This window comes from Nomascus leucogenys, chromosome 6 (assembly GCF_006542625.1).
Source record: "Nomascus leucogenys isolate Asia chromosome 6, Asia_NLE_v1, whole genome shotgun sequence".
Lineage (NCBI taxonomy): Eukaryota > Metazoa > Chordata > Mammalia > Primates > Hylobatidae > Nomascus > Nomascus leucogenys.
The window spans coordinates 50,157,834-50,185,008 of NC_044386.1; the positions used below are offsets into that span (position 1 = coordinate 50,157,834).

Here is a 27,175-nt window from a genome sequence, read left to right on the forward strand (position 1 = left end):
GAATGATAGACTTGAGAAAGGACCACAGTACCAGGACAGAAATCATTCTGAGATACTAGATATTTCGATGCTAGATTCTTAAATCTCCAGAAAAACTCCGTGAATTCCCAAAGACAATTCCTGAAGTGCTTGCTCGTTACAGTGGGCGTGGCATCTGACCACTCTGCTAGTCATTATTAGGAAACTGACTCCAACAACCCCGACCGACTCAGGCGCTAGTGCACGCTGAGACGAAGCCACAACCCACCCACACTACCCCCAGCTCTCCCAGTTCTTTCCTTTTCCTGTCCTCTCAGGCTTTTCACTTGTTGGAGTCTTCGTGTTCTCTTTAATTGCCTCAGAGCAGCTCAATTTTGTTGTTAAAGGCTGAGCTCCCCGCGGGAATAGGACATGTTTGTCCCCATCTCCTTTCCTTGCCTGCTCTTCAAGTCCCTTCCAGCACTCCCCGTACCTCTTGAAAAGACCCCACTGGACCTCAGAAAGATTTTTATTTTTATTTGAATAGTTTGCCAGATTTTTTTTTTCTTTTGAAAAGTTTGAGGTCTGTAGTCATTACAACTGTGTAGAAATTATGGTCCAACTTTTCCAACCAACTTCGTCCCAAAGTAGTGGGGGCTGCAGAACTTCAGGGGAGAAGTCAGGCATATGCGCTGCTGAGATGCCGCCTGTGCCACTGGGGGCGTGGAGGCGCGGTCCATATGGTGAGCTGTAGATGATGTGTGCACCGTTCCCCCAGGCAGCTACCCAGGCAGCTGTACTCTAAATTAATGAGGGTCTGTAGGTGCTGCGTATGACACTATATGTCCGCTATATGTCCCTAGATTAGTTTTTGTCATGAATACAAAAAAAAAATTTATGTAGCACTCATAAAGGGAAATTGGCAATTAGCATGCTAATTTGGGTTATATTTGCATATCTGTTAGCAATTAACATACTAATTAGGGTTATATTTTTACATCTGTCTTGATGTGCAAATTTACACATCATTTACAGGGGCTTCCTTCATTTGTTCTGTGAATATACATTTACTGAGAATTTATTATATATTAAACATTGTATGATTCTAAGTTGTAATAGTCATTATTGGCTCTTCATCCATTAAGTATTTATTGAAAACTTACTATGTATAGCAGCAGGTATTGTTCTAAACTCTGGGAATACAGCAGTGGACAAACCAGCCAAAATTCCTTTACCTCATGAAGCAATATGTCGTCACTAGGTCAACAATAAACAAGTAAAATATATAGTGTATCAGTAGAGTGACTAGTTGTTTCAGTTTGCCTGGGACCAGGGCCATTCCCAGGATGTGGGACTTTCAGTGCTGAAACTGGCATAGTCCTGAGCAAACCAGGATAGTTGGTCACACTATTATCAGGCAGATAGGTGTTACATACAAAAAGAATAGGGAAGGAGGGTGGGGGAGGACCAGTTGTAGAGACACAGGTGTGATTGTAAACAGGTGGTTCAGGCAGCTCTCACTGAGAAGACAGCATTTAAATAAAGACCTAAAGGAAATGAGCAAGTAGCCCATGCAGAGACCTGGTGGAAAAGCATTCTAGACAGAAGGAACAGCAAGTGCCAATATTCTAAGGCGAGTGCCTGAGTGGAAGAATACAGGAGATGAGAGAGGCAATAGGGTACCAAACCACGTCAGGCCTTGCAGGCCATTGTAACAATTCTGGCTTTTACCCCCTGCAGGAAAGGAAGCCACTGAAGAATTTGAGCAGAGGACTGACACATATGACTCATTTATGTTTCAGCAGAATCATTCTGGCTGCTCTGTTGAGAATAGGTGCAAGAGGACAAGGGATAGGGACAGAGAGACCAGTTAGGCAAGAGGTGACGGTGGCTGGTCCAGGTGGTAGCAGTAGAGGTGATAAGAGATGAGGGAAAATTCTGGACATATTTTGAAGGCAAAGCCAACAGACTTGCTGACAGATTGGATGTAGGGTGTGAGAGAAAAAAAAAGAGTCAAAGTGCTGTCCAGTTTTGCATTGAATGGGGACATCGTGTCCTGAGATAGGTGGAGCAAGTCTGGGAAGGGGAGAGATTAGGGTTCCATTCCAGACATGTTAGATTTGACATGCCCAGTTGACATCTGAGTGGGATGATTGAGTAGAGAGGACTGAACCTTGAGACCCTCTAGTGTAAATAGGTCAGAAACTAGCAACAGAGACTGAGAAGGAGCAGCTAGACTGAGAAGAGAAAACCAGGAAAGTGTAATGTCTGAAAACCAGGTGAAGAATCCATATCAGGGAGTAGGAAATTGTGAACCATGTCAAATACCACTGATGGGGCAAGGGAATGCATGGAGATTTCAGTACTGCATTTAGCAACAGGGAGGTCACAGGTGACCTTGACAAGAGCAGTTTCAATGGACTAGTGGGGGCAAAAGTCTGATCAGAGAAGAGAATCGGGGGAGAAGAATCAGAGGCAGCAAGTGTAGACAAGTCTTCCAAGGAGTTTGCCATAAAGAAGGCAGGAAATGGGACAGTAGATGAGTGAGATGTGCAGGCAAAGGAATTTTGATTTTTAAAATAGGAGAAATTACAGCATGTGAGTTGTAGGGGGACTGGTCAGTTATGGAGGAAAATCAAATGATTGTTGATGGAAGAGAAAGAAAGAGTGTGCTAGGTGAGATGTGAAGAGGTCCCTGGGGACAAGTGGATGGGTTGGCCTTGAATAGGGACATGGAATTTCCATAGTAATAGGAGGGAATGTGGAATATATGGGCACAGGTCCGGGTCGTTGGGGCTTGTGGAGATTCTCTTGTAGTTTCTTCCACTTTCTTGGGAAAAGTGGAAATAAAGTCTTCAGCTGGGGATGAGTAGGGAGAATATAATAGTCATCTAGAAGAGTGACAGAGTGAATGGGCTGGGGACATGCAGTAGCATTGCCAGCGACACTAAGGGCCCACTTGAATTTAACCGAGACCTGACAGCAGGCACGTGTGTGCTAACACACACACATGCACACACGTGTGCACATATGTGGTTTTTCTTTTTTTCCCAGCCCACTTCAACTGCCAGGTGCAAGCACAGAATAAGCTAAGAGTTGGATTTAGCTAGAATGTGGTCTTACCAGACAACCATGACAAAGTAAGAAGAGGATCAAGGGAGTTGAGGATTCAGGGAAGGGTATTTTAATTTTAATGATTGACAGTAATTTTTTCCCAACTTTCTATTAAGAAAATTATCAAATGAGTAGGAAAATTGAAAGAGCCATCCCCCCATCACAATTTTCCCCCATGACATTGACCTTTTGAAGAGACCAGGTCAGCTATAAGATATCCCACATTCTGAATTTCTCTCACTATTTCATCAGGGTGCCATTTACTATATTCATCTATTCTCTGTATTTCTTATAAACTGAAAATTGGGTCTAAAGGCTCAGTTAGATTAAGGTTGCACATTTTTGCAATAACACTTCAGTAGTACTAGGAACTTCATATCACATCGCATCAGAAGATGAGTAACAAGTTGTCCCACTAGCACTGATGTTAAATTTGATCACTTGGTTAGGTGGTTACAGTAAGATACCTCTGTTATAAAGGTTGTTTATCTCTTGTAGTCACCTAGAATTTAAGCTGGGTAAGTGAGGATATTAGAGAAGTGAAGGACAGTGAAAAGGTTATAGGATTGATGGAACAGATCTACATGAGGCAAGTGTTTTTAAATGTTTGTCACCAGCCGGGTGCAGTGGCTCACACCTGTAATGCCAGCACTTTGGGAGGTGAAGGTGGGTGTATTACTTGAAGTCAGGAGTTTGAGACCAGCCTGGCCAACATGGTGAAACCCTGTCTTTACTAAAAATGCACAAAAAATTAGCCGGGTGTGGTGGCAGGTGCCTGTAATCCCAGCTACTCAGGGGGCTGTGGCACGAGAATTGCTTGAACCTGGGAGGTGGAGTTTGCAATTAGCTGAGATTGCACCGCTGCACTCCAGCCTGGGCGATAGAGTGAGACTCTGTCTCAAAAAAAAAAAAAAAAAAAAAAAAGGGCACCAATTATTCCATTAATTGCCTCCTCATCACTGTTGAATCTGCCCACAAGTGTGTGAATTGTTTAATCCCAGAACTCAGGTGGCTTTCTTCTCATCACCTAAGAGCTTACTCCCTGACTACTTTTCATTTTGAACAGACAATAGGTTTGCCATCTTTGGAGATGTCTGTTATCTTCAGTCATGCTTAATGAGGGGTAATAACCCTAGTGACCAGACACCCAACACTGTGCACTGTCCCTGCTGAGGTTGGGGACTCAGCTGGACTCTCCTCAGTGCTAAGAAATCCTCACTCTCCCAAATAATCAGTATAACACTTGCCTCTGGCAGTATTGCAGGCTGGCCCACAAGCCAGAGCCAGGCCTGTCTTGACTGCCAGGAGGAGCTCTGGGCTGGGATCCTTAGTTCATCACTGACTTTCTCTTCACTTTTCTGATTTACTCTGGTTAGATAAATCCAGCCTACTTTTAGTAAGTGACCTTGTTTTAAATTGCTCATCTGTGGCCAGTCACACATCCCTTGCTTTATCACATCTGCCTGATTAGCTTTGTCCCTGACAAGCCTGAGCTTTGGATTCAAAATAGCTGAGATGTTGGTGCCCCCTAAAGGACACAAGAATTTTAAAGGTTAGCTCTTTATTACAAATAACTAGCAAATATTTCGTTGGGTTTGTTTTATGTTTGGAGTTTCTTACTCTCTTTTTAAAACTGATTAGCAAGCTCTTAAATGAAATGTACAGGCCAATATGATTAATGCAGTATGCAAAAGCCCCAGGGTCAGAGCAGAAAAGTAGTGTTTGTCCTTTTAAGTGCTTAAAATTTTTAAATATGAGTTTGTGAATAAAGAATAGATAAATTACTTAATTTCTGCTTTAATTATAGGATGATGGAGGGGAAGGTAAGTAAAGCTAGACTTTTCAAATATTTTAATTAGTAAGACTTTCATTCCTTCCTATAGCATAATTTTTCTATATATGACAAAATTGGAAACGTCAGACAAAGTAATTCCCCAGAATACAAACAGAAGCATCTGGATTTTTATTTATTTATTTATTTATTTTTGCTAGGGAGAGGCAAACATGTCCAAAACTTAGGATTATTTGATGAATATTTAATAGTGTTTTTATTTGAAAATAGGTGGTTTTTCCTGAAATAAATATCAAGTAAATAAGTTATTTATATAATAACTCTGCTTTTTTTTTTTTTTTTTTGAGATAGGATCTTGCTCTGTCACCCAGGTTGGAGTGCAGTGGCATGATCATGGCTCACTGCAGCCTCAACCTCCAGGGCTGGAGCCATCCTACTGCCTCAGCCCCCCAAGTAGTTGGGACTACAGGCACACACTACCACGCCTTATATATTATATATGATTATATAATAATAATCCTGTTCTAATTTCTTGACACTACCATTATCTCAGGGGCTTACTTTTAAAGCTTAAATAGGACTATGGAACACATCGCAGACATGAGAGCTGGATTAATACTTAGCCCACAACCTAATACATTGAACCAGAGCAGCACTTTTTTGGTCTAGAGTCCTCTGGGAATGTATTTCAACAGGCATTAACTGAACAACCTCACTAAGGCACAGGTATCCTTTTAGGAGCCAAGTGTCAACTAGGAGATGGAGGAGCAAGAGTCTCTCCAACCCATCTGAGAACCAGTTGCACATATTATAGTAACCACTTCCAATCTTTGAGGGTTATGTGTTCTGAAAACTTCCATAGTAGGAGAATTTGCAGTTGTGAAACAAAATTTTGGGAGACCAGAGGAGAGAGAGGACCAAAGTTGCAATTAATACATGAAATTTTGTACAAATATTAAGTTCACCAAGAAAGTAACAACATCTAAAATCAAGATAATACCAATGACATCTAATGCATCTTGAATTTGCATAATTGAGCATCATGCAAATTGCCCTATCTCATGACTCATCACATCCTGTGTCGTGGGAGAACTCTGTGACCCTGGAGACTTTGATGAGTCATGATGGAATGCAGAGCCCCAAAATAGCTTCCTTTACTACCACAGTGAACTTTGCATGCCAGCCCAGCCAGGGGCTGGCCAAGCTCAGGGCTAGAAGAAGTGCCCAAGGAGATGTTTTTCAAGCCCTGACTGATACTCCACTGGAGGCAGCAGGCCTGATTACAGACTGGAGTTGGGTGGTACTAGGCAAAACTGCTGGTTCCAAAATAGGAAAACAAGACTTTAGTAATTCCACAAACTTCCGATTCTGTGGCTCACTCTTGTAGTGGATGGCACTTTGTGGAGTGAGGCTGGATGATACCTGGGAGGCTGGAGGTTCTTCTGGCTCTGGTGGTATGGAGGGTTCAGCTTCTTAACAGCCTTGCAGCTCTGACTCCAGTAGTGGGTACTATTTTGGTGAGGTTAGAGAAGAAAGAGAAATAAGGAATGGTATGTGGGTATGTGTGTGTGTTTTCTATCTTTGGTGATGTTGAAACAGGGAGTCCGTAGGTAGAAATGATTCAACTGGAGAAGGATGTCCTCATGCTAACAGAAGTGCTTACTCAACCTGAATACTAGAAATCATGCACATTGCATTTGGAGCAACATGCATTTGCTAACAGAGCTACCTCCTAGTCAAAATGTACCACCAGGAGTTCTCCTGACCCTTAAAAATTGACACCAAGGTTTCCTTTCTTTTCAGGTCCTCAAGTATGTTCCACATAATGAAGCACAATCATTACAGCTCTCGATTCGGCAGCAAACTTGGGCTGCAGTGCATCGGTATGCATGAGAAAGGCATCATATTTAACAACAATCCGGATCTCTGGAAAACAACTCGACCCTTCTTTATGAAAGGTAAGCAAGTACTTAGTTACAATCTTCTTTTTTGTCTATGAGTGTGCCTTTTTTGAAATCATATTTTTAAAATTTTTTTTACTTATTTATTTATTTATTTATTGAGACAGGGTCTGACTCTATCACCCAGGCGGGAGTGAAGTGGCACGAATTTGGCTCAATGTAACCTCCGCCTCCCAGACTGAGGTGATTCTCCCACCTCAGCCTCGCGAGTAGCTGGGACTACAGGTGTGCACCACCATGCCTGGCTAATTTTTGTATTTTTTGTAGCGATGGGGGTTTCACCACATTTGAGACCAGGCTGGGCTCAAACTCATGGAGTCAAATGATTGATCCGCCTCGGCCTCCCAAAGTGCTGAGATTACAGGCATGAGCTATCATGCCCAGTCTGAAACCATATTTTGAATTCTACTGCAATAAAGGAGGAAGAGCTAACATTCATTATACCTTTACTCTGTAGTAGCCATTGTTCTAAACACCCGAATGGCAGCCCCATGTGGTAAATGTTATCACCTACAATTCACAGAAAATGAGGTTAAGTAACTTGCCCAAGGTCCAAACATTAGTAAATGAGAGCCCGGAATATAGCCCTGAAGCCTATATTTCTTAATCACCACAAATTATTTTCTTCTTATTGATGTGCAAAGCAATTTTATAGGCAAAAGAAGAGATGAAGCTATATATTTAGAGTCATTTCAGTTAAGAATTTAGTGTGTCACCCATATGTTTGATTTAAACATGGCCAAACAATGTGTTTGCTGAGTGCTTGACTGACAGCCCAGATGATTTAGCAGGAAGCAATTTGTGAATGAAATTAGGTAATTTTAGAACTGAGAGGGACCATATCTGTCATCTAGCCTCTGATTTTAACAGTTGAGGAAATAAAGTTCCAAAGAAGTTATGATTTCCACCCAGGCAAAATAGGGAGTAATGAATGAGCTGAGACCCAGTTGCAAGCCTCCTTATCCAGTGATTTTCCCCCTTAACCTCATAATGCTGGAAATGAAACTGTCGGGGAATACACACGACTAACCCTTGACATTACTATCAAGCATCAAGAAAGATAATCATACCCTGGAAACCTTGTCAGTGGTGGAATCTGGGGCCAGATGATTTTAGGTCTGGCCCTGTCTATTCACAGCCTTCCCTCCAGCAGCCCGTGCTGTGAACCTAGGTAGCTGCCTTCCGTGTGCCTGCTAAGATGGGGGGAGCTATGCCAGTATCTGTGCCCACTGGGTGTTGAGCCCAGCCTTCAGAGCTGCCCTCCCTCACCAGGACTCAGCACAACTCTTGCTGTAGACCCCAGTGTATCAGTTTCCTATTGCTGCTGTAACAAATTGCTACAAACTAAGTGGCTTAAAAGAACACATTTATCTCACAGTTCTGTAGGTCAGAAGTCTGACGTGGACCTCAATGAGCTGAAAATCAAGGCATAGGCAAGGCTATGTGCCTTTCTGGGGGCTCTAGGAGAGACTCTCTTTCTTTGTCTTTTCCAGCTCTAGAGGCCAGCCACAGTCCTTGGCTTGTGGCCCTTTCTTCCAGCTTCAAAGCCATCAACAGTGGGTTGAGTCCTTTGCACATTACATCTCTCTGACCCACCTTCTGTCATCCCATCTCTCTCTAGCTTTGACCTCGGCTTGGAAAGTTTCTTTGCTTTTTTTTTCTTTTTTTTTCTGAGACATTGTCTTGCTCTGTCACCCAGGCTAGAGTGCAGTGGACCCATCTTGGCTCACTGCAAGCTCCACCTCCCGGGTTCACACCATTCTTCTGTCTCAGCCTCCTGAGTAGCTGGGACTATAGGCGCCCACCACCACGCCCGGCTAATTTTTTGTATTTTTAGTAGAGACGGGGTTTCACTGTGTTAGCCAGGATGGTCTCGATCTCCTGACTTCATGATTTGCCCACCTCAGCCTCCCAAAGTGCTGGGATCACAGGCATGAGCCTATAATCTTTGCCTTTAAGAACTCATGATTAGGTTTGGCCCACCCCATCTCAAGGTCCTTAACCTTAGTCATATCTGCTAAGTCCCCCTTTTCATGTAAAGTAACATGTTAGTAGGTTCTGGGGATTATGACCCAGATGAATTTAGGGTGCTATTATTCTGCCTATCACTCATGTTGGGGGAGATAAATCTCCTTATACCTTATAAAACTATGGAATGAATTAATGGAAAAAGTATAGGACTTAGTATTACAGGTTGTGGGTTTGAGTCCCAGCACTGCCACTTGCTACCTATCTGACCTTAGGCAAGTCACTTCACCTTTCTGAGCTTCAGTTCCAGTATCCACAAAAGGTGAAATATGTTATAAAACTTACACTCTAGGGCTATTGTGAAGAACAAATGAAATAATGCTATAAGATCCCATAGAAATGTACATTCGACTTTTTCATTTGGCTCAGGTGTATTAGGAATATGTGAACTAGTATTTAGTAGTAGTTAACTTTCACATACCAATATCCTCTACCCTGACATGCAAGAGCTAATTAAAAGAATCTCTAAGTTCATCCATTGGTTTAACACCCCGCCGTTCTCATCATTGAACTAGGTACCAAGATACAATGACAAACAAGATGTGGTTCCTGCCTTTCAGGAACTTATAATGGGGGAGGGAGGTTTGAATTAGGAAGGGGCAGCCCAGCACATCACCAAATACTACCCTAGGTGATGGTAATGCTGGCAGTTTGCACAGAGTGATGCCAAGTACAGATGAACAGGCCACCTAAAGCACACTGAGGGGCAGGGGAGACTTTTCATAGGAATGGATGCTTATAATGAGTTTTAAATGAAGGTAGAAGCTAATAAAGAAAACAAAAGACAAACATTCTAGGAGTAAAAAACAGGATAACCAAAGGCACAGATGAATAGATAGACATGAGGCATCCAGGGCCCTGTCGGTAAGTCCTTGTGCCTGGTGCAGATACATTCAGGGACGTGACCAAGGGGAGGGCAGGGCCAGATCACCAAAGACCTCTCAGTTAAGGAAAGGAATTGAGCTTATCTCAAAAACTATGGAGAATCACTAAAGATTTTAAGCAGAATAACATGAACATATTTGTATTTTATAAAAATCCCTCTGGTAGCAGAGAGAATGACTAATTGGAAGGAAGCAGGACTGTGAGCAGTGAGAACATTTAGGAGCTACTGCAGTGATGCAGGAAGGGTGGAGGGGAGGCTGTTCTCAAGAGATATCAAAAGGGTAGACCCTACAGTAGTAGACCCTATAGTACTTGGAAATTAAGCAAAACATCTTTGTGATTTTTTTTTTAGATAGCCTTCTATAAGGAAGATCAAGGTTTCTATAGAAAGTGCTACATAACTGGACCCAAATTCATAATCTCAAGAAATAGGTGGATAATTGCTTATTGGAAAGTTCACTGTGGTGTCTGACATTTCTATAATCAATGCGGTTCCTAAGCATTTTTCAATGAATCTCCTTTTAGAGTTAGACGCCCTGTTGGTTTTCCTGATACAGTAGAAAGTTTGGCACAAGTTTTAGTATCTAAATCAGTAACATTAATGAAAGTATTGACTTACTGGGTGAGTCTGTAGAGAAATAGTTAAGTGCAACTTAGGCAATGACCCATCTTGGGAGGTAGGGAAGGGTGGGGGCGAGGGGTGAAGAAATAGCATGTGTTTCCCAAAATTTCCAAGAATTGTGTCCATATGGGTGGTATTTGCTGATTGCTTGCCCAATTTTCTTTTGACTAGATAGATTCAATACTTTTTAGCACATTTTAAAAATTAAATCATATCTACATCATACCACTGCCTATAAGCAATGTTATCACATTTTTGCCCATAAGTTTGGCATGTGGCTTCAAGCTCTTTAAACACAGAGACAAATCATGCATCGGCCTGGGAGAAAACCACAAGTGACATTCTAAGCCAACCCTTTCACAAAAAGGGTTTAGTCATTTGTCCTGCTTGCTGAAGTGGCAGTCACCCAGAGAACAACATCCTGGCCTTTCACATCTGCCAAGTCCTTCCTATGGTCAGAAAGCCTGCTCCTTCCTCAACCTTCCTTCCAAGATGTATGGAAATCTCAAAAGTCTAGGACCAGTCCTCAGGCCTCCTTTCTTATTTGCAAAGTATACCTTTAGGCAGGGGGATTCCGCAGCTTAACCGTGTGTGTGTGTGTGTGTGTGTGTGTGTGTGTGTGTGTGTGTGTGTAAGAGAGAGAGCAAGAGAGAGAGGATAGTCTTCTTCTGGAGTTACGTCTACAAAGTTTCCCAATATTTTTCATCTCATTTCAAAGACTCTGATGTTAACAGCAAACCTGAATAATAAAAGACTTAAAAAGAGATTACTCCTAAAAGAAGCTTAAAGAAATGTAACACAAAGAGAGAAAGGGGCACTTTAAGGGTTAAACCCTCCTGTGCAGGCCACCTACCATCAGGACCCACCAGCCACTGCTCAGATAGTCAGGAACAGGGCAAGAGTGAGATCAGAGCCAGTTTACTCTATTTTCATTGATTCATTCATTCCTCTATTGAAAAAATATGTATGAAGGCCCCCATGGACCATCAGCTTGAAGTGCAATGCTAATGAGCGGCTGTCACTGTCCTTAAAGAGCTCTCAGTTCAGTGAGGGAAGACTGGTGAGCAAGCAAGGAATTGCTTAGCTGTCATGCCATTGGTTGAGTAAAATAAACCTGGAAGTAGTCTGAAGAGAAACCAAATTTAAGAGAAGGGCACTTTGGGGGATTTTTACAACTAGCTTTTTACACTTAAATAGGAAGCACCTTAGATCAAATAGTTAGGATCCAATTTGACCAGTTTTCCAGTAATATCCTGCCACCTGTTGAAATGCAAAATAAATATGACCCAGGCAAATCCAAATCATCTTTGGAGGGAAATGTATACAATAAATATGAAAAAATCACTGATTTGTGATTTATCACCGCAAGTACTAAATGTTTCATTTGCAATCTCATAAATGGCTGGCTAGAGCATGAAAAAAAGGTTTATTTTTAATTGTTTGTTTAAAATAATATTTGTCCCTATCTCCTTCCATTCATTCATTCTTAACCATAGGATAGTACATGCTTATGGAAAATTAGGAGACCACAGAAAAGCATAAGAGAAGATTATGAAAACTTCCACCCAATTATTAAATTAAAAATTGTGGACAATTAAGCTCCAACATAAAAAGCCAAAATGGCCTGATTGTGTGTGTGCCCTGGAGTTCGTGACGGCTGATTCTCTGATGTGTACCCTGCAGCTCTGTCGGGCCCCGGCCTTGTTCGCATGGTCACAGTCTGTGCTGAATCCCTCAAAACACATCTGGACAGGTTGGAGGAGGTGACCAATGAATCAGGCTACGTGGACGTGTTGACCCTTCTGCGTCGTGTCATGCTGGACACCGCTAACAGGCTCTTCTTGAGGATCCCTTTGGACGGTACTGAAATTTTCACTCTCTCATCTTGACCATCTGTCCTTTATTGAACAAGGAGCTAGGAGGGATAGCAGACCAAAGGAATCACATGCCGTTTTCTACATTGCTCTTGTTTAAACATTTCTAAGTACTCCTCGTTTTTTTCTCTAGTGTTTCTGCTTTGTTCACTTATAAAATATAAATTTCCATAAAGTAGGGGCCGGCATCTACTAGCCTTTTGTATCTTTCCTCATTACTCTAGGAAATAGAATTCTACCCACAGTTGAAACTTAACAAATGTGATTAGTTCATTTGGTTATTAACATATCCTACCACCAATCAACTTCGTATATTTAACCATTTCCAATTGTTCTTTTGGGCATGATATATACATACATATATACATATATACACACACTCCTCCCTCAAAGCTACTAAATATGAAAACATTGTGCCTATATGATAAAAATGTCAATATTGCTGGTGATACTGATGCTGATGGAAATGACGATATTAGCTGCCATTAATGTAGTATCTAATGTGTGCCAAACAGTATTAAAAATTGCTGTATATACATGTTTGCCATTTATTATTTATAACCTTAACAAGATGTCTCACTCATAAGGCTACTTTCCTCACTATGATACAGAAATGAATATTAAAACATGTGCATGCTCACGCCAAACTCATAGAACTTGATTTTATTTTGGCAGGATTAAACCAATTTGCAACTTGAGTACAACTGCCAATATTTCAGCTAGTTCTTGAAAAGTTGTGCCATTGTGCAAAAGTCCTTGAATTCTTTGATAACTTTTTAACCTAATGATCAAACACCTGACAGGAATGGAATTCACTGGACTTGTACCTAACTGTTTTACACTGTTTTCTATGGGTTACATTTTTTTATTGCCACTGTGACCTTTATCCACACACTAACCTAGAAAGTATAGGAATTAAAGAATTGGCATTCTTTCTGATACAACTTTTTTGTTTTCTTCTTAAAGTCATTTATATTATGCATTACTCTTAAAGAATGTTTTAGTCTCCATTTTAGCAGTCTGTGCATAAGGTACTAATACATGTACACAAAGAAAAATTCACGAGCCCATTCAGATGTCTTTTAGAACATTATTTACCACTAAATATTTATACAGTTGACATAATGCTTATTATGCCCTTGAATAATAGAATTTGTTTTGTTTTTACTTCTTATCCATAAGCATTGGCCTTATATTGCCTCAAGAGGAACAGAATTTATTATTAAACAAGATTCTTTAAATCCATAACTTGTATTGTGACTTCATACATTTTGTAACCCTAGTAGTGAGTATACCCTAAAAACCTATAAATCCCCCCAAATCACTCTACTGATTAAAAAAAAAAAACATGTGCATGCAACTCTACCACCACCAAAAAACAAACATTAATCATTTGAGTAGTTTGGTGGTTACCAGAGGATGGGAAGGGTAGTGGGGACAGAAGAGATGAAGAGAAGTTGATTAATGGGTAGAAAAATACAGGTAGATAGAAGAAACAAGACCTAGTGTTCGATAAATCAGTGTAGTGAAGAAAATAAATAATAATCTATGTACAACCAAGTAGCTAGTAGAGAAAATTTGAATGTACTCAGCATAAAGAAAAGATAAATGTTTAAGGTGATGAATATCCTCATTACCCTGATTTGGTTATTACACATTATACAAGTCTATCAAAATATTACAGGTACCCCTAAATATGTATATCTATTATGTATCAATAGAAAATTAATCATTTGGATTAATTCCATTCTACTGTTGGCATTAAGTATGTACAACTCGATGTGACTTTTCCTGAATTAACTTACACCAGTGTTCATTGATGCATACATTCATTCATCAAACATTTATTGATTGCCTATTTTATGCCAGGCACTGTTCTAGGTTCTGGGGACATAACAGTGAGCAAGACAGATAAAATTCTTGCCTTCAAGGGGCTTATATTCCAGTGAGTGATATGGACAGGAAAAGAAATAAATATCTAATAAAATATTAGGCAATAATAAGTGCCTTGAAGGAAAAATGAAGCAGGGCAAGAGGACAGGAAGTGAAGGAGGGCAACAGTGGGTGTGGGCACAGATGTCATGGAGAGGGTGGTTAGAAAAGGCCTCTGCAGAGAAGACATTTGACCATAGCTCGAATTTAGTGAGGCCACAAGCCACGGGCAGATATGAGGGAAGAACACTCCAGGTGGAGGAACAATGCGTACTTTTAACACTTGCCCCAACCAGCTGAACTGGAACACATGCTACCTGGTATACCACACTTGGGCACATAGACAAGCTATAAGCCCTCCATATTGCTGCATCTCCCCTACTCCAACTGCTCCGTACAAGAGCTGGAGACACTTCATCTGATGGCCATTTGGATGGGAGCCTGCAATAACTTGAAGAAATTTTAGTCACACTTTCTTACCTGATCTCTTTTCAGGCAGGGATGCCACTCCCAGGGTGCTGTTCTACAGACATCACTTCTAAAGTGAAACAGGCATGTATTTTAAAAGCCTAGGCTTCCAGGTCCCCCTCTAGCCTTGCCTCATCAGGAAGGATCATATAAAAGGAATTGTAAATCTCTCCATTCATTTTTGGATGCAGACTGTGATGCTGGCAAATTTGTGCAACCCACAGAGTTACATAATCCCTTTTCACAGGAGTCCTTGTTAAACTCTCAATTTGCCTAAGGGACCCAGTGCAAGAAAGAGAAAAGGACATGGTCCTGAGGTCAGACAGAAGCAGCTCCAGCCTCAGGGCCTGCCTGTCAGCCACACTGGCTGTATGGTTTTGGGCAAGCTTCTGAATTTCTATGAATTGCAATTTCTTCAACTGCAAAAGGATGACACCGCAACGCCCATGGCAAGAATATGAAGATGAAATTAAAAATCTCTTTCACAAAGCGCCTAGCATGGTGACTGGTATTTAGCAGTTGGAAATAAATGTCTGTTCTCTTCCCTTTTGTATATTATCTGGTATAATTTGAAAAAGTAAGGGTTTATTTCCTCTAGTATTCAATTTAATTAAAGAGCATTTATTAAGAGCCGATTGTATGTGAGGCTTAGGGCAAGGCATTAAAGAACACAAGATGAATTCTACACTCTGGACTGAATATAAATAACTATGAAAGCTACTTGATGAGTGTTATGGGGGGAAAATGAATAAAGCACCATGAGAACATGATTAGAAGCTATTAAGTGTATAATCCAGATAAACTGTCTACTTCATGGCTCTGCTTACCCAACACCAAATGAAGTTAAAATGTGGTTGTTAGCCACCTAACAGGCTCTGCTTTTCACACTCCCAGGTACCAGAGTGAAGGCCATAACAGCCATAATTACTAGTTCCATTTGTCCAGAGAAACAGGAGTGAGTTGGAAGCTCAGCCCAAAGAGAATATGTGAAATTCTAGGCTGAAAACTTGAAAACGCAAACTTGAAAACTGGCAACTCACTGGTTAAGTAGGCCAATATGGATGGCAAGGAGAACAAATCAGTGCTTGATTTGTCTAGTGGTATTCACGTGGCTAAAACTCCTACTGAAGATGAAATCTTGCTTAGCTTAGAACCCCAGACTGTTAGGAGAATCTGTAGGGAATGTTTTCTGCACAGAGCAACCTTCTTAGGCTCACATTTTGCTCAACTGCTCTTTCTTGTGTGTATGTGTGTGTTTTTTTCCTACAGAAAGTGCTATCGTGGTTAAAATCCAAGGTTATTTTGATGCATGGCAAGCTCTCCTCATCAAACCGGACATCTTCTTTAAGATTTCTTGGCTATACAAAAAGTATGAGAAGTCTGTGTAAGTAATACAACTTTGGAAGATTTATGAGTACAATTGGATTGGGTTTTTTCCCTTGTGTCTTTGCTGTTTTTGTTGGCCTCTCAGGTAACTTTTCTGCTCTCTAGAGCCCACGAGGGAGCTGTTGATTAAGTTGCTGATAAACACTTTTTACAGCAATTTGGCTGCATTTGGCCAGACCAGAGAGTAAATGAAGCCTCTGGCTGGGCAGCTTCTCGGCGAGGGGGCTGAGTGTGTGGTCTGGGAGCTTCAATTTGGGAACTAGGACACTAGTGTATTTTGAGTTGAAGAGAAGGGTTGACTGATCCTGTCAGTAATATCTGTCAAAATTATCTTTGCACAACTACAAAACTGGAACCATAGAATCAATTTATAGTTGTGTTGTTTTTGAATGAATTTAACATAATTCAACTTGTAAGAACTGACAATAGTCTCAATAGAATTTTTTCTTAATGAGTACAATTAACTTCAATAAAATGTTTGTGGGTTTTTGAAATTATGTATCTTGTGTTTTGGGGGTCCTGAAATTGTCATTAAATGGCTTTGTTTTGGTCTTAGAATCATCCAGCAGAAAACTGGACAAATACCCAGTGGCCTACAGGCTAATCAATGGGTTTGTAGAGTACAGGTAGCCAGTCACTAAACACTGCTACCTCTAACCACCAGTGGAAAGCCTGTGGAATCTAGAAGCAGGAACTCCTGTTTTGTGTCCTGTTTCTAATGGCCTTGGGAAGTTATTTAAAATAAGATATAACCTATCTTCTAGAGTAGAGGCATAGGTTAATGAGATCATGTAAGTAAGGCCATTAGCATACAGCATGGCACATAGAGGGTACTAAATATGTTAGTTTCTCCCTTTCCTGTGTTCATATCTTCCTCAGATGTTCGTAACCATCTCAAGTTCTCCATCTCTAAATGTCTCCAAGCTTGTCTGAAGACCTGACTTTATTCTACTTGTGGATTTTGAAATTCAATAATATTAGTTTCTAGAGAAGAAGCCAACTTGATGTTGTTTTGTTTATTCTCTCATGGTTGAAAAGTACTAGGTGAATGTTTTAGAATGTTTTAGACACTTGGTTCTTTATACATTTCATTTCCACCAGAGCTTATTGTGACTTGAAAACAAATAGATAAAAGATTCATCTTTTCCCTGTGATCAGAGTTGGTGGCAGTGGTAGTGGTCTGAAGAGTTCATTACATAGTTCTCAGTCATTAGTTTAGTCTTGGTCTTGGCCATTGGACCCATAGAAATTTATTGTGCGAGTCTGTATAAGGGTTTCTCTCAGGTTTCTGCAGTTCCCTCAAGGAGCTCTCTATGAATTTAGAGGCTAGGGGCATTCCAACACCTCCCAGACCATTCAGGGCCAGTACTCAGATGGGAATGCTATGAGCATTCTCAGCCTACTAGGAAGAGGGCACCACAGCCCAGCTGAGTGAATATCTGTTCTTTGTATATAGGAGATGCTCAGCAAACATTTGATGAATGCATGGATCAGTAGGGTATTTAAGTGTATAGGTGAACATGTCAATTAGAATTTGGAAGATGGATTTATTGTACATTTAATGTAATACAGAACATTGTTCTCTGGGATAAGGGAACAATACACTTACAAAGAACACATACACTTAAGGACACAGATAAGAAAAATTGAATTTAGATTCAAGGTGACTTTATTTTTCATCCAGTCTGATCCCTTCACTTTAAAAGGATGTAGGGCCCAGAAACTTAAAGTATCTTACATAGAAAGAGAACAACCTGAACTAGGACCTGACCCCACCCCGTCCAAGTGTTCTTTCAACCACTCTGCCAAAATGCCTATACGTATTTATGCAGCTGGTTATTCATTCAACACATATTAGTGTTTACAATGTGGCAGAAACTAACAAGGCATGAGAATAAATATCAAGAATGATACCTAGTCACTGGAGTTTACTGTTTAGAACAGGAATCTCAAACTCAACAGTCTTCAGGACTAGGCAAATAAAAGCAGGCTATGGGGGCCGGGTGCAGTGGCTCATGCCTGCAATCCCAGCACTTTGGGAGGCCGAGGCGGGCGGATCACCTGAGGTCAGGAGTTTGAGACCAACCTGACCAACATGGTGAAACCCTGTCTTTACTAAAAATACAAAAAATTAGCTGGGCGTAGTGGCAGGTGCCTGTAATCCCAACTACTGGGGAGGCTGAGGCAGGAGAATGGCTTGAACCCAGGAGGCGGAGGCTGCAGTGGGCTGAGATCATGCCACTGCACTCCAGCCTGGGTGACAGATTGAGACTTTGTCTCAATTAAAAGAAAAAAAAAAAAAGCAGGCTATGGGAATGTAAGACAAGGGAATGGAGGTGCCTGTGGCAAACTGAAGAGCACCTGACAGCACTCACAGGTTTTTTTGTTTTTGTTTTTTTAATTTAAACATTGTGCCTGCCAAATCAGAAATTGGAAAACATTGCTAGATTTAGCCTTTTGATATCAATTTTTAACCCTTAATTAGAAGTCACAGGCTTGATTTTGCTACCAGTATCCAGAAATCTTAGCTAACTCCGGCAGCTTAACATGAAGTATAGGGTCTATGTAATTTAAGGGTATTTATGAAGAAATAAAATAGTAATTCACTTACTCATAAGCACCAGTGGTTTCAATTAAAGCAGATCATTTGACCTAAATACATGGCAAATAAATCTGTTTCGCTAGATGTCTAAACTGAGTACAAACAGACAATATTTTGACTTTTTTTCCAGCAAGGATTTGAAAGATGCCATAGAAGTTCTGACAGCAGAAAAAAGACGCAGGATTTCCACAGAAGAGAAACTGGAAGAATGTATGGACTTTGCCACTGAGTTGATTTTAGCGGAGGTACTGACCTGAACTAACCATAATTCCCATGCCACATATGTTATGACTGTGTAGAGGTGTGTAAAGATCCCCTTTTGCAACTGTTGCATATTTCTACTTTTAAATACTTTCTCTAGCAGTTCTGTAATCCCAATCCAAATAGCCCACACATTAGATATTTCAGTAAGGCCTTTAAGGTTGGAACATTCTAGTAAGACTGACTGCTAAGATTGTGACTCTTCGGTGTAACAATATAAAATATGAAAACAAGTTGGGGGAGGCCAAAGACACTACATACATAGACAGTCGGCCTAATCATTCATCTTTCAGCTAAAGATTGTCATGTAAAATGTCCACAGTCAATCACAGATACATGTGGTTTCTATGATTTCATTTTGTTGAGGTTGTTGATCCTTGAGTGTCACCTCCCCTCATTTTTTGAAACTTTGATTCACTTTTCCAAATTTTTCCCATCTTCCAATTGTTCAGAAACGTGGTGACCTGACAAGAGAGAATGTGAACCAGTGCATATTGGAAATGCTGATCGCAGCTCCTGACACCATGTCTGTCTCTTTGTTCTTCATGCTGTTACTCATTGCAAAGCACCCTAATGTTGAAGAGGCAATAATGAAGGAAATCCAGACTGTTATTGGTAAGAATTTATCAAATAAATAATACATCTTAAAAACAATTTCTTCTGAATGTCCATTTCTTATGTCCTAAGAATCTGATATCAAACATAAAATTTTTTATAATTCGCTCCAAACAATAAAGCAAGACATTCTGTCACATTTGATTATACCAGATAGACTGAAAAGATAGCTTTTTCTGTGTTCTTAATCATAAAAATGATGCGTGCTCATTGGGAGGAATTTAAATCACAGAATGATGTGTAAAGCAGTAAGTGACATCCCCCAATCCTTTCTGCCCTCCTCTCCAGCCTCATCCCCACTTTCCCGTGGCAACCATTGTTAATAGTTTGCTGTGTATTTGCTAAAATCTTTTTCTAGCCGGGCACGGTGGCTCACGCTTGTAATCCCAGCACTTTGGGAGGCCGAGGCGGGTGGATCACGAGGTCAGAAGATCGAGACCAGGGTGAAACCCCGTCTCTACTAAAAATACAAAAAAAATTAGCCGGGTGTGGTGGCGGGCGCCTGTAGTCCCAGCTACTGGGAGAGGCTGAGGCAGGAGAATGGCGTGAACCCGGGAGGCGGGGCTTGCAGTGAGCTGAGATTGCGCCACTGCACTCCAGCCTGGGCGACAGAGTGAGACTCCGTCTCAAAAAAAAAAAAAAAAAAAAAATCTTTTTCTATTTGCCCACAAACACATATTTATGGTTGGATTTGTCCATTTTACAAAAACATGGGATCATATACGATGTTCTGCCTACCTTGTCAGTTACAAAAGACTTTTGTGGAATCTCCCAGGGAGATTATCGTCCCAGGGAAATGATCGTCTATCATTTATAGCACTGTTTCTGGGCTTCAAGCAGCCTCTTCACAAATGAACTTCCAGTTTGTGGCAGAAGGAAGAGGAGAGGATGACAGCAAAGACAGGGGAGTGATACATTTCCCTCTCCACTCCAATCCAGTGATGCTAGCCCCTTCCTCTCCCCTGCCCTCTGCAGGGGAGCTTCCAGGTCCACACTCAGGTCTTCTCCAACTCTACCGCCTTACTGCTCTGTCTCTGCTTCAGTTTCATCCTGCTCCACTCTTCTACAGAAACAAGGCCACCTTTGAAAGAAATCAAACTTGCTTTCTGGGAGAAAGCAGAATTCCTCATTTGACACTTCCTTCACATGAGTAATCTTTTAGGAACACATTTCTTACAGATGTGAAGAGATATCACAGAATGTGGACTTCTCTCTCTTACAGACCCTGCAAAACAAGTTATTTGGTTGTAGAAGGGCATTGTCTTTTTCAAACCATTGGAGTGCTGCTTGAAATAGTTAAACATAAGGGAAAATTTCATCGAAGGGTTAAATATGGGAGAGAAGGGATATGCAGATGCCTCACACAGGTGGGAAGTTTCCCGGCAAGGTAGATAGCAAGGATAAAGAATAACACCTGGACTCCAAATTCCAGGATGTTTTCTTGAATGCCTCCTATCAGGTTCTGTGCCAGGTGCAGGGCTACAGCCTTGAACAAGCCAACACCACCCCTGCACTCACGGGGCTCATGGTCTGGTGGGAAAAAGAAAACAAGCTCAATACAGTAAAGAGAGACCGAAGGAGGGTGTTCAGGGAAACCATAAGCCTTTAATACATATTGAATACAATTTATTTGAGAAGTGAAATGTACATGTACATGTTAATGTTCCCCTGACACTTCAAAAGGCCTCTGCAAAGATGGAAAAGCAGCAGAGCCATTTGCAAGCATCCATGCTCCCTCCTGTGTGCCACACACAGACTCGGTAACTAGTGAGCACCTTTGGTCACCTTCTCCATCATCTTCTTTTCTACCTCCCAACCCCAGCTATACAGGCCCCATTAGACCCTTGAGTGTGCCAAGGGCAGTATGTAAGAGGAAGGGCCATGAGAAGACTGACCAAACTAGACCTTTCCTCAGTGGCTTCGTTGTATATGAGACAGGGCTGCATCAGAACCCTGGGCCATTTTTTATCCTGCAAAAGTGGCATCTCTGAAGCTTTACCATGTCTGGGAATAATCTAAGCCTCTTTGACCAGTGTCAGGTTAATCTGAGACAGTGAGGGTGTCCATCTATCCCCAGCTCACCCGGGGCTGATCTGAGGCACCTATTTTGTCGTGGTGGGGAGAACGTCCTTGTCACTCTACTGCAGGTCTTTCTTGACGAGATGCAGAGACACTATCAGTGACATGCATGGGCAGATGACTGCACAGGTAACCAGAAGAGAAAATTTCATTGAAATAGATCAAATCTGCCCTCTCACTTTGACTCTGCAGCAGCCTGTGCATCGTCTCTGGGATGGTTGTGGTGCCTGTTTGCTCATAAGTGAAGAGAGGAAATGAATGTCCCCTACAATTTAGAGTAGGGAACAAAAACTCAAAGATTTCAGAAAGCAGGCAGATAAGACGAATGTTTGAAGCAGATTGGGTGTGGTCTAGATGGAACTGTACAACGTATGCCCCCTCTAAACAGGTAATTGGCCACTCAGCGTCAGCCCATTATTGCTATGTGGGAATGTAAGTTCAGTGTCACCAAGTTTTCTGGATATTCAGGCATTTCTATAAACTCCTCCAGTTTTTAAGGTAATTGGCTTCATACCTGAATTTTTATAAAACACTCTGTGGACCAAGCATAACATATTTGACCCTGGTTGCTGGTGTGCATTAGAATTAGAGCCACAATTTTTTTCAACCAAGAGCAAACTGTTTTGTGGAAAAAATAGAAGCTTTAATACCAATCACAGATGGAAACTAACATTACCTTCTTTGTCCCTTTTATCTGTTTCCACAGGTGAGAGAGACATAAAGATTGATGATATACAAAAATTAAAAGTGATGGAAAACTTCATTTATGAGAGCATGCGGTACCAGCCTGTCGTGGACTTGGTCATGCGCAAAGCCTTAGAAGACGATGTAATCGATGGCTACCCAGTGAAAAAGGGGACGAACATTATCCTGAATATTGGAAGGATGCACAGACTCGAGTTTTTCCCCAAACCCAATGAATTTACTCTTGAAAATTTTGCAAAGAATGTAAGAGCCCTTCCTTAAAACTGAGTGTGCCACTCTTGAAAATGTCAACTGTTAAATCCTCTCTGGTTCTTCGTGTTTGCACCATAAATGTTTCATTTTTCTTACTCATTCCCTCTGCCACCTCACCAGGAGCACACATGTCTCCTAGCTTGGAGCAGGGCTACCGTATTTATCCTCAAGCCTTCAAGGATGCTGGGTCTCCAGCTCTAAGAAATATCTACATGGTGGCCACAAAATAGGTCAAAATGTGAAAAAGCTGGGCCCTTCATTTGGCTAAAATGAAGTGATTTTTGTTTAACTCAACCAACCTATTTTTCCATTTAAACTTTGTCATCATGTCATCACATTCAGCTATAGCACCATCTGAGCAAAGGAAAGTCCACTACCGCTTCAGATGAAAATCAAATGAGACCAAAAGATTTGGTTTTTGCAAAGTGACTTTGGCTCATCAAATGGCCCAATGAGCAGTAGGTCCCATTCTAAATAGGACTTAATAATTAGAAGAGAGACAGTTTTTCTTTTTTTATAATTGACGTGTACACTTCATTATGTCAAATTTTAGGCAATATGTTTTTCAATCTGAATTACGTACACAGTTCCCTAAGTGCCCTTTTTTCAATTTGCTTATGGTGTAGAAACTTGATGCTAAATAGTTCAGTACTCTAATTCATTTTGTTTCTATGCGGGCAATCCAGATAATGCTATGTAAATCAGTCAATTGATCAACAAAAATTTATTGAACATCTACTATATGCCAGGCACTAAGTCCAGATGTGGACAAGACAGATGTGGTCCTCATTAATTTTCTGCATAACTAAAAATAGTTAGATGCTTGGCACTGAATAGGCCAGGAATCTACATCTTTGCTTGCCTTTGTCTCTTATATGGTGTCACACAAAAATAATCTTTGCCTTAGTGACTTATAAAACAATAGTAAATCTGTGGCTATTCCACAGAGCTACCTGATTATACTAACACTTGCTGTAATAAGATTTGGTTTGCATTGCTTTACCCCAGCACATGAAAGGCAAAACTGGGGACTCTCTGAGGTTGGGTCAGATCACAAGGGTTGAATGAAACAGGACAGAGAAAGGGCTTGAGTTCCAGTTGTTCATCTGAGGGGGTGGAGGGCATTGTGGCTGATAACCCCAAAACAGTGTTCTGACTGACCCATGTTTTCAGAATGAATCAAACAGATACTGAGGGACTCTAGCCTTTAATATTCTGGCTAACTGTCTGATCATTTTCATAGGTTCCTTATAGGTACTTTCAGCCATTTGGCTTTGGGCCCCGTGGCTGTGCAGGAAAGTACATCGCCATGGTGATGATGAAAGCCATCCTCGTTACGCTTCTGAGACGATTCCACGTGAAGACATTGCAAGGACAGTGTGTTGAGAGCATACAGAAGATACACAACTTGTCCTTGCACCCAGATGAGACTAAAAACATGCTGGAAATGATCTTTACCCCAAGAAACTCAGACAGGTGTCTGGAACACTAGAGAAGGCTGGTCAGTACCCACTCTGGAGCATTTCTCATCACTAGTTCACATACAAATCATCCATCCTTGCCAATAGTGTCATCCTCACAGTGAACACTCAGTGGCCCATGGCATTTTATAGGCATACCTCCTGTGGGTTGTCACCAAGCTAGGTGCTATTGGTCATCTGCTCCTGTTCACACCAGAGAACCAGGCTACAAGAGAAAAAGCAGAGGCCAAGAGTTTGAGGGAGAAATAGTCGGTGAAGAAACTGTATCCATGAAGGCCTGATTCCACCAAATGTGCTTTGAGAAGGATACGCCTTCATTAACAAAATGTATGTCTGGTTCCCCAGTAGAGCTCTACTGCCTCAACCCAAGGGGATTTTTATGTCTGGGGCAGAAACACTCAAGTTGATTAGAAAGACCAGGCCAGTGTCAGGGTACCTGGGGCCAAACCCACCTGCTAGTGTGAATTAAGGTACTTTAATTGTGTTTTCTGTGGAGGTGGAACAGCAACATTCATAGTCTTTGGAGAAATGCTTAGAAATTCAGCATTTGACCCTTCCTGTGAATTAAGCCCAATTAATTCCTGTTTGTCCACATATGATCTGTCTGTGGCAAAAGTTAAATCAGAGGAAATTCTTTCCCAGTCTGTCGATTTGTGCCTCAGCCACTTGCCTGTGCTACAATTCATTGTATTACCTGTAGATTCAGGTAATACAAACTATATGTAATCATCAGGCAATACAAACTAATTTAGTAATAGCCTGGGTTAAGTATTATTAGGGCCTTGTGTCTGCTGTAGAAAAAAAAAAATTCACGTGATGCACTTCAAATTCAAATAAAAATCCTTTTGGCATGTTCCCATTTTTGCTTAGCTCAATTAGTGTAGCTAACCAAGAGATAACTGTAAATGTGACATTGATTTGCTCTTACTACAGCTTCAGTGATTGGGGGAGGAAAAGTCCCAACCCAATGGGCTTAAACTTCTAAGGGGTACTCCTCTCATCCCCTTATCCTTCTCCCTCGACATTTTCTCCCTCTTTCTTCCCATGACCCCAAAGCCAAGGGCAACAGATCAGTAAAGAACATGGTCAGAGTAGAACCCCTGAAGTATTTTTTAATCCTACCTCAAAATTTAACAGTTACCTGAGAGATTTAACATTATCTAGTTCATTAAATCATTGTATGTGGTCATGGATAAAATGCACACCTTGGAATTCGCTTTCTAAAGGAAATCAAATGAATGGAGGAACTTTCCAAACACCACTTTACTTGTGTTATACAGCCAATATAACTATCTCTATTGAATGTCAGTGAAAAACTAAAAAATTAAACTTATTTACAAATAGGTAAATATTTGTCATTGAATCCATTGCCATCCCATTTGACTATTCTTTTCATCCTACTGTCTAGTAATAAGCTGAGTATAAGATGACAGTGTAATCTCCCTGAAAGCAGGAGCTATTTTCTTTCTTTTGTGATCTATCTCCATCCCCATTTCCCCATCCTGCTTCCCTGTATTCACTCCCAAGCTCAGTTCTGAATAGACATTCCTGCTCAGAGATACTCCCAACTGATGCAGAAACCAAATAAAGAGGTAGGTATTCCAAGAATTCAAGAATGGACATTAGTAAATAATAAAACATTTATTTGAGCTTGGAATTATTTGGATCATCTATATGGCCTAAAAATATACTGACTAGGCCTGTGTACCTGAATACGTATGTAGTCAGGTCAAGACAATCATCCAAATAATTTGGACCCCTGAAAGCAAGGCCAGGATTTGCGATTTAATGTGTCCCAATTAATTCACTTGAAAATTAGTAACACTCTGTTTACGTCGCCTCTGGCTGGAGCTGCATGGTGGAAGAAGCCCAATTTTGGATCCATGTACTTCACCCATCCAATACTCTTGGGACATTTCTGTGTATTTTATCTGTATATACGAAGCCAAGGTCTATGTCTACACAGTCAAAGTGAAATGAATGTTTGATATAGCTGTACATGGATAACTATTTTGCAGGTACAAAAATATCCTGGGGGAAAACTGGGAGTGGAGGGGTGGGGGGTGGGTGTGAGGGACATGGGGGAGGGACAGGAAGAGGGGAAGTATTGGTTTGAATGATCCAAGCAAACTCTCCCAGAATCAAATTACCTGGATAGTTGTTCAACTTTTCACTCTGCTTAGCCCGTATAGACAAACCCCATATGTTTGTAGAGGCTTGGCCTTGGAATTCTGGAGTACCATTGGCTTTTCAGTAGGCTGATGAACACATATTTGAAAATTCTATTATCTCTTCAGAATTTTACCTCATTGTTAAGTGCTTAACTGTCACTCTTGAATGTGCAATGTACTGTGGATTCCATTTTCATCAGTTCTGAAAGAACTGGAATGTGTAAATTATCAGTGAAATGCATGCATATAAGGGCTCTATCATTATCAAATTGTAAGGACAATTGTAACCTTCTATGTCCTTGGGCATACTAGACACCCCCATGCCTTCATTGAGATCCCATTTTCCCCCTCTCAAGTGGAAAATAATCACATCCAGCAAGCTCTCTCATTATTGAGAAATACCACTTGGAAATTGCCATTTTTTTTCCTAAGCAGCACCTTTCACTGTTCATGGTGCTAATATTCCACAAAAGCATGTGCCATTGGCCCACTGAAGGATAGAGGGACCCTTTTCAATCTGTATCAGCTGGGCTCTGGGACTGAATCTCTCACCTATTCTTGCAGAAAGACATACTAATTAAACCTTGTCAAAGTAATAAGTCAAATGGAGCGTATGATGCTTTCACGTGCTCTTAGCTCAAAGAACAAAGTCAAGGGATTAACCCTTCAGGGCTCGATCCTGTCAGGGCTTACCTGTTTCAACTTCCTCATTTCCTTTCTGCAGCTTTTAGCAGGTATTGGCCTATTCTAGGAAGTCAATGGCCATAACCCTGTTTCTACCAGGTCAACAAGACAATGGAATGTATTTAGACAGGGCAACCCCCATTCATCAAGTCCAGCCCATTAAGTATACCCCGCTCTCTCCCACCAAGAAAACATTTCAAAGTGCAAAACAAATGAGAGTCATAAGAAAACGATAATAATCATAAGAATAACCTCGAATCCACTGTGATTTATAACCAAAAGCAAATGTTTCACAAACCTCAGTA

The 27,175-nt window shown here is 41.0% G+C and overlaps 1 protein-coding gene across 7 annotated transcripts in view; it reads left to right on the forward strand.

Annotated features, from left to right (window-relative positions):
• LOC100589061 (aromatase) overlaps positions 1 to 26,782 on the forward strand; it is a 128,215-nt gene extending 101,433 nt beyond the window's left edge. For 5 of the 7 annotated variants that reach the window (XM_003266925.4, XM_030814094.1, XM_030814095.1 and 2 more), the window contains 7 exons: positions 6,668 to 6,822; positions 12,044 to 12,220; positions 15,904 to 16,018; positions 18,753 to 18,867; positions 19,336 to 19,498; positions 22,284 to 22,525; positions 23,778 to 26,782. In XM_003266925.4, the coding sequence (XP_003266973.1) occupies positions 6,668 to 6,822; positions 12,044 to 12,220; positions 15,904 to 16,018; positions 18,753 to 18,867; positions 19,336 to 19,498; positions 22,284 to 22,525; positions 23,778 to 24,026 (1,216 nt within the window). In that variant the 3' untranslated portion in view covers positions 24,027 to 26,782. The remainder of the gene's footprint in view (positions 1 to 6,667; positions 6,823 to 12,043; positions 12,221 to 15,903; positions 16,019 to 18,752; positions 18,868 to 19,335; positions 19,499 to 22,283; positions 22,526 to 23,777) is intronic. The other 2 variants (XM_030814093.1, XM_030814098.1) reach the window with 1 other exon arrangement.
• Positions 26,783 to 27,175: the final 393 nt, after the last annotated feature.